Genomic DNA, 6,250 nt, shown 5'->3' with positions numbered 1-6,250 from the left:
TTTCTGAATAATAGTCTTGCTGAACTTTTTCTCCAGATAACACCAGCATGAATTTCGGCGGGCTGCTGAGCACATCAAACATTGTGGAGGACGAGATTGTAACAGTCACTTCAGATTCTGATTTGATTTGGACAATATCGCTTCGGAAACATACTTAAATTGTGTATTGTACAGTAGATTATGGTCTAAATTTTGGCTCGTCGATTCTACGTGGATGGATTCTACATATTTTACTGTGATGTGTTGATATAGTTCATTTCATTGGACATTTCGCGTCAGGTGTCCTTGTATTTCAGCATCTTATTTTCTTACTTGTGCATTTCATATTGTCAAAGTGCAAAATGCAGTATTATTATTATTGTTCGAGCTGTGGACTAGTCCACAATTTCGACATGAACTCGTGCATGTGTGTATGTGTGCGTGCGGTGGTGGAAGAGTAGCGTCTCTTGCAGTGGCGGAGCTTGAAAGAAAAAGTTGGGCGGGTCAGATTAAAGAAGAACACACGTTTTTCTAAAATTTTGAATGATGAGCATTAGTATATGATACACGGTTATAAGATGGAGCAAGCACATATGCACATATTTCTGGCTATTGCTTATCAAATGAGCAATTTGGTGTTGCCTTGCTGCTGTGTGTGATGTACTGACGTGTAGTCCATGCAGGCTATTGCTTATCAAATGGGGAATTTGGTGTTGCCTTTGGTGTTGTGTTTATACCGATGTGTCTCAGCAAAATTCAGTTCAGCACCGGCACGTATGGATGTTGGAGCCTTGGAGTAGAGCAGACGCAACACACAGGCCAGGGGCTCATGTGCCCGCAGTTCGGCCCCTTATATTTTGGAAATGATGGAATATTTAGTTTGGCGGGTGGGGGAGATGATAGAGTGTGTTTTATTTTTATTTATAATGCAATGATTTAGTGAGCCCTTCTTGGTGTGATTATACATTATCCGCTAACCAACCTATATTTATGTGGTGAAAATCCTATATCAGTGGTGGCATGTATTACAATATTGGTGCTACAATATTACATGATGGCGCTTTTTTTTTCAGATGGTGGGAGGGTGCGCGGGATTGACACGTTTTTACATGCCAGTTGTTGCTGATTGACTTGAAAAATCGTTGGCCCGGTCAAAATCTTAAATCAAATCCAAAATTGAAAGAAAGTGGTTCAAAATTAGGAAATATAGTGAATTAAAATAATTGAATGAGAAAACTTGATAAAGTGTTATCCATTCAAAATTGGGTGATCCAATTCTAAATTGAACACCTCAATTAATTGTGGAGTCTTAGAAAATAAGAACCATATTGTATAGTATCCCCTCTATTCCTAAATATAAGTTTTTCTAGAGATTTCAATAAGGGACTACATACGGAGCAAAATGAGTGAATCTACACTCTAAAGTATGTCTATATACATCTGTATGTAGTCCATAGTGAAATCTCTAAAAATACTTATATTTATTAGGAATGGAGAGCTTTGAGAAATTGTTGACCCCGTCAAAATGGGGCGATCCAATTTAAATTAAAGACCTTAATTGGACATGACATCTCTAAAACTAGGTTAGTGTTACAGAGGATTAAGCTTCAGCTCATTCGGACGAGCAGTTTGAGTGAATCAATATTCTGATGTTTGCGCCCGGAATTTGACAAAACCTCTTTTAGGGTAATTTGACTAAACTTTGACCGAAGGGATGTACCCAAGAAAAGAAGTTTCCAGACGAGAAGCCAGTAACCAGTCCGTGCGTTTAGGCCATCTTCGCCGTGACTCCAAAACGTCTAGGTCTGTCCGTTTGGATCTAAACGGATAAATGAAGTGGTTGAACGCGCAACCCCATTCGTAAAAAGATGTCCGCTTTTGGTCCGCTTTGCCCCATCCCGAGCCCAAATTTAGTTCGGCTTTGCGGTCGAGCGGACATCAAGTGAACGCTTTCTCGTCCGCGCCTGGACCCACTGGTCACCCACTCAGGCCTCCCATCGGTCTCTCTCTCACTTTTTTTTCTCTCTCTCTCCTCGTCATAGTAGCTACAGCAGCGGCGACTCCTCGGCAAAATGCGGCAGGGCCGACGCTGCTGGGGGCGCGGCGGCGGCACGCTGGCGGGCGTGGCCCCGACGAGAGAACGAAGCATGGGCGAGCACGGGAGGCGGGGCGGCGCTGCGGGCATGGTGAGCTCGGACGCGGCACGGGCGCGTTGGCCGGCGTGGCCCCGGCGAGAGAGCGAGGCATGGGCGAGCACGGGAGGCGGGCTGGCGCCGCGGGAGTGGCCACGCGGGCCGGCGCAGGCGCAGGCCGGGCGTGGCGAGCTCGGGCGCGGGCAGGGGGTGAGGCTAGAATTCCTCATTGCCATTCCAAACGGACGAAATCGGGACGAAACGGACGTCCGTTTGGGGTCATGCGGTGGAGTTGGATTTAGAATTTTCGATCATCCAGCCACGTCCCCGTCGTGGATGACGTGGACTGTGACTCCCCGAGCAGCGTCCTTATCGGAACCCACTCCCACCATTCTCCCGCTGCCACCGGGCCCCAGCCACTCCATTCCTCGCGCCCACTGCGCCCCGGGACCCACCACCACATTCCTTTCTTCCACCCCAAGAGCAGGGCCGGCTTCTTTCTTCCGCTTGATTTTTTTCATCAAAGTCGATTTGATACCGGCGCGGATCGGAACGGAACCGAGCTGAGCGGCACTCGCGACCGAGCAAACCCTAACTTGCTGACCATTCTTCGATGGCCAACCCCTCTATGGCGGCCGGCGGCGGGGTGCCGTGGGCGGAGGGGGCCCGCGCCGTCGGGGCCCAGATCCGCAACCGCCTCCGCGTGGCGCCCGTCGACCGCCGCTGGCTCTGGCGCCGCCCCGAGGGCCGCGCCGCCTCCGAGGCCGTGCGCCAGTGGTCCGACCGCCTCCGCGCCATCCTGCAGCGGGACAAGCAGAATCAGGGACCCGACCAGCAGCAGGGCCCCGGTTCCCCGGACGCCAGCGCCGCCGCGGCGGCGAAGCCCTCCTATAGCGCCTTCAAGTTCTACAGGAAGAAAGGTACGCCAATCTCTTCTCTGGTGCCACTGGTCTCATAGCTCCATGTCAAAAACCATTGCGAAACGAATGCTTGTTTGATGTCACCGTTGTTGGTAATATCCTTTGTACTACTATCTGAGTCCATAACAATCTGATTTAGCCTAATGAGATGATAAATGTGGCGCTCCGTCCTGGTGATGTATCCTTTATCTTACTCTCATGATACGAGGGGGAATACTGTTTCCCTCATTGCACCAGTTTCTAAATCGCATCACTTTGTCAATGCAGTGGGCAAAGAAGTTAACGGGGTCGAAGACTCCGTGATTTTCCGCTCGCTCCAAGCGCTGGCCGTTCCTCTTATCGGGAATGCTTGCCATGTTTTTATGCATGGCCTTAACTCTGTCCAGGTATTGTAGCTCAAGAGTGATTGATTGTCCGAATTCGAGTGCACAGGCTTCTGCTAACCTGTCAAGTTGTGCAGATTTATGGTGCAGAGAAACTTCAGCAGGCGTTACAAGAGAGGCCTAAAGACAAGCCTCTGCTAACGGTATGTGCTCATGTGGTCGAATAATTGCAAAATGTTACTCCATTTCATTGCATGACATGTTGTCTGAAGGTCGCTAGTAGTCATAAATCCATACTCTTATATGACTGCAACTTGTACTGAAGTGGTGAATTGGTGGTATATGTTCTTTTAGAAGACGATGACCTGCATATTTTCTCTTAAGAATTGTGGCATCGCTTAACTTTTGAACATTAGTCAAGTTTTACATACCGCATTTCTTCCTAACTGCATATTTCTCCACTATGCATTCTTCTAATCACACTATGCTTCTATCATTTTTATAATCCTAGGTCAGCAATCACGTGGCTGCTATGGATGACCCTTTTGTGATTGCCTCCCTTCTGCCACCATCTGTTATGTTGGAAGCACAAAAGCTGAGATGGACACTATGTGCGACTGATCGTTGCTTTACAAATCCAGTTCTGTCCACGTTCTTCAGGTCTGTTAAAGTGTTGCCTGTTAACCGTGGTGAAGGCATCTACCAAAAGGTATGAGATACATTTTGTTTACCGTATGTAGGGGTCTAAAGTTATTTATTTCAGGTATGTGTGCAGTAGATTGGCCATGCAAATTTTGATGTTGGTAAACCAGTTTATTTATGGTATATACTTGGAGAAATGTTGATATTTAGTTTTTTTGACTAATGGTGCCATTTAAACCAGTGTCACATTGTTGGGAGATACTCACTGGGCTTTGCCTAGCTCAGTTAAACTTCCCATCATTATATTAAGACCATGAACTTAACCACTAGCATGCTACATCCTTGTATTCAAAACAAAGTTTTGAGCTAGTACCTATAATATCTAGTGCCTCATCGCTGTTAGAAATTCACAAGAGGTTTGACAAGTGAATGACATTGTATGTTTGGATCAGTGCTCCAATCTGCTAAGGGTCTTAACTGAGCACTGTAGACTGCACACCATTTTTCCTGGTTCTACCTCTGAAATTAATAGAGTGGATGCAGTATGCCTGTACATGGTTGAGTCTCTTGAGTTTTTTCTTCACAAAACACCACTCTTTTTTGTTGTTGTTTAGGGAATGGATATGGCGCTGTCGAAGCTTAATAATGGCGGATGGGTTCACATATTTCCTGAAGGAAGTCGTTCAAGGGACGGAGGGAAAACCATTGCTCCTGCTAAGAGAGGTGTTGGAAGGTTAGAAGTTTATTTCCTTGTACTGTCTGCGATGAATAGAAACTCAGTCTCAACTTATTTTTGTATTTAAAATCCTGCATTCTGCATATGCACATCAGTTCATCTGAACTTTGGGTGTTTTAACACTTTGTAGTCCATTGTTGAGGTGCACCTATTTAATTTCTCTTTTTTCTTCTTTACCAGATTGATAATGGATGCTGACAGCCTACCGGTTGTTGTCCCCTTTGTTCATACTGGGATGCAAGACATAATGCCTGTTGGGAAACGTATCCCAAGAACAGGCAAAAGGGTGTGTGCCCCTATATATGCAACTCGTATTTATTATTGTCACATGGAATTTAGCTGAATACTGAGCTATTTATTTGATTCTCTAGGTGATAGTGGTTGTTGGTGACCCAATCAACTTTGACGACCTGATGGCTGAGAACAGTAACGACTCCCAACATATTTCTAGAGGTGACCTGTATGACAAAGTAACCGAAAGGATTGGGCAGCGGCTGCAGCAACTCAAGGTGGAGGTTGACAGATTGGCGGCAGAGCAGAAGGCCGAGCTCCAAAACCGTCATGTGGCCAATGATACAGTCAACGACGGGTACAAGGTGTGGCAGCAGGTCGACTGGGAGTCGTTCGGCATAGGGAACATGCTGTCGTCAGCCGAACATTCGTCGGCCCAGGAGCCGCCACCAAAGCAGATCCAGCACGAAGTTCTCCTGGCGGAACAAAGTGCCTCTCCAGCAAAGCAGGCAGAGCCCGAGCCGCGCCTCGAGGAGGAACAGAGCGTTTTTTCTCCAATCTCTCGCGTCCCGCACTGGTTCAGCCGCCGCACGGATGCCTCCGAGCTCATGGGGTTCGCGGCGCGCGGCCTGGTCGGGAATGGCAGGTCCATGCAGGAGGGGTACCGGCAGTTCCAGGAGCCGTCGGTGTTCAGCGCCTGGTGGGAGGCTCAGACGAGCAGCGCGATGATGCCCAGGTGGAGCACCGCTTGACCTGGGCCGGCCTAAAGGGGTGCATGCCTTCCCTTTTGTACAGTTATCCGACAAGGACGCCGACACGAATTTAGATAGAATGCCTCTGTTTTTTGTTTTGCTGTTGCTGGCAAGTTTTGGAGCTAGCATGAACGAACAATGAACTGGACACCTTAACTTGTCTCAGAGACGATGTAAGATTTCGATAGCTGAACTGAAGTCAGGTTTGATGTAAGCAATGTCGGCTTGTTATATGTGCCAGAACTATGGAGCTCTTTGAGATGAAGGCTTTGCTAGCAGGCGGAAGTTTTTTTTTTTCCCCGCTTGCCAGAGAACATGAACTCTTTGGAAAATTACCGAATTCGCATTAAAACCGTTTCACTATCTTTTCAATAAATTAGACAGATCTCAAGAGTACAGATCTCAAGAATTCCTTCCTATTTTTTCGAAACTTTTTGTCTGGCAACGGTACAAAAAGTAATCAAAGCCCGCATCGCGAAGCAAACCCCTCCAACGTTCACTTGCCAGTTCGAATCTCAATCTCCTTATAGCCGTT

General features: G+C 47.2%; 2 protein-coding genes across 2 annotated transcripts in view; both read left to right on the top strand.

Moving 5' to 3' along the window:
- LOC119278315 (thiamine pyrophosphokinase 1-like) overlaps positions 1-375 on the top strand; it is a 3,923-nt gene extending 3,548 nt beyond the window's left edge. The window contains exon 6 of the mRNA XM_037559677.1: positions 37-375. Within this exon, the coding sequence (XP_037415574.1) occupies positions 37-158 (122 nt within the window). The 3' untranslated portion in view covers positions 159-375. The remainder of the gene's footprint in view (positions 1-36) is intronic.
- Positions 376-2,576: 2,201 nt separating this feature from the next.
- Positions 2,577-5,980, top strand: LOC119278314. The gene is made up of 7 exons (XM_037559676.1): positions 2,577-3,031; positions 3,299-3,417; positions 3,492-3,557; positions 3,866-4,063; positions 4,611-4,729; positions 4,913-5,018; positions 5,104-5,980. Exons 1-7 carry the CDS (start codon positions 2,725-2,727, stop codon positions 5,713-5,715), a joined length of 1,527 nt encoding a protein of 508 aa, XP_037415573.1. The 5' UTR covers positions 2,577-2,724; the 3' UTR covers positions 5,716-5,980.
- The last annotated feature ends 270 nt before the right edge of the window (positions 5,981-6,250 follow it).

Source organism: Triticum dicoccoides, chromosome 3B (assembly GCF_002162155.2).
Source record: "Triticum dicoccoides isolate Atlit2015 ecotype Zavitan chromosome 3B, WEW_v2.0, whole genome shotgun sequence".
Lineage (NCBI taxonomy): Eukaryota > Viridiplantae > Streptophyta > Magnoliopsida > Poales > Poaceae > Triticum > Triticum dicoccoides.
The sequence above is the reverse complement of the archived record's forward strand: the minus strand, read 5'-3'. Positions and strand labels throughout refer to the sequence as shown.

Coding starts and splice junctions, on each gene's coding strand:
- LOC119278314 (XM_037559676.1), top strand. CDS start 2,725: ATGGCCAACCCCTCTATGGCGGCCGGCGGCGGGGTGCCGTGGGCGGAG. Junction 3,032..3,298: donor CAAGTTCTACAGGAAGAAAG/GTACGCCAATCT, acceptor TTGTCAATGCAG/TGGGCAAAGAAGTTAACGGG. Junction 3,558..3,865: donor AAGACAAGCCTCTGCTAACG/GTATGTGCTCAT, acceptor TTATAATCCTAG/GTCAGCAATCACGTGGCTGC.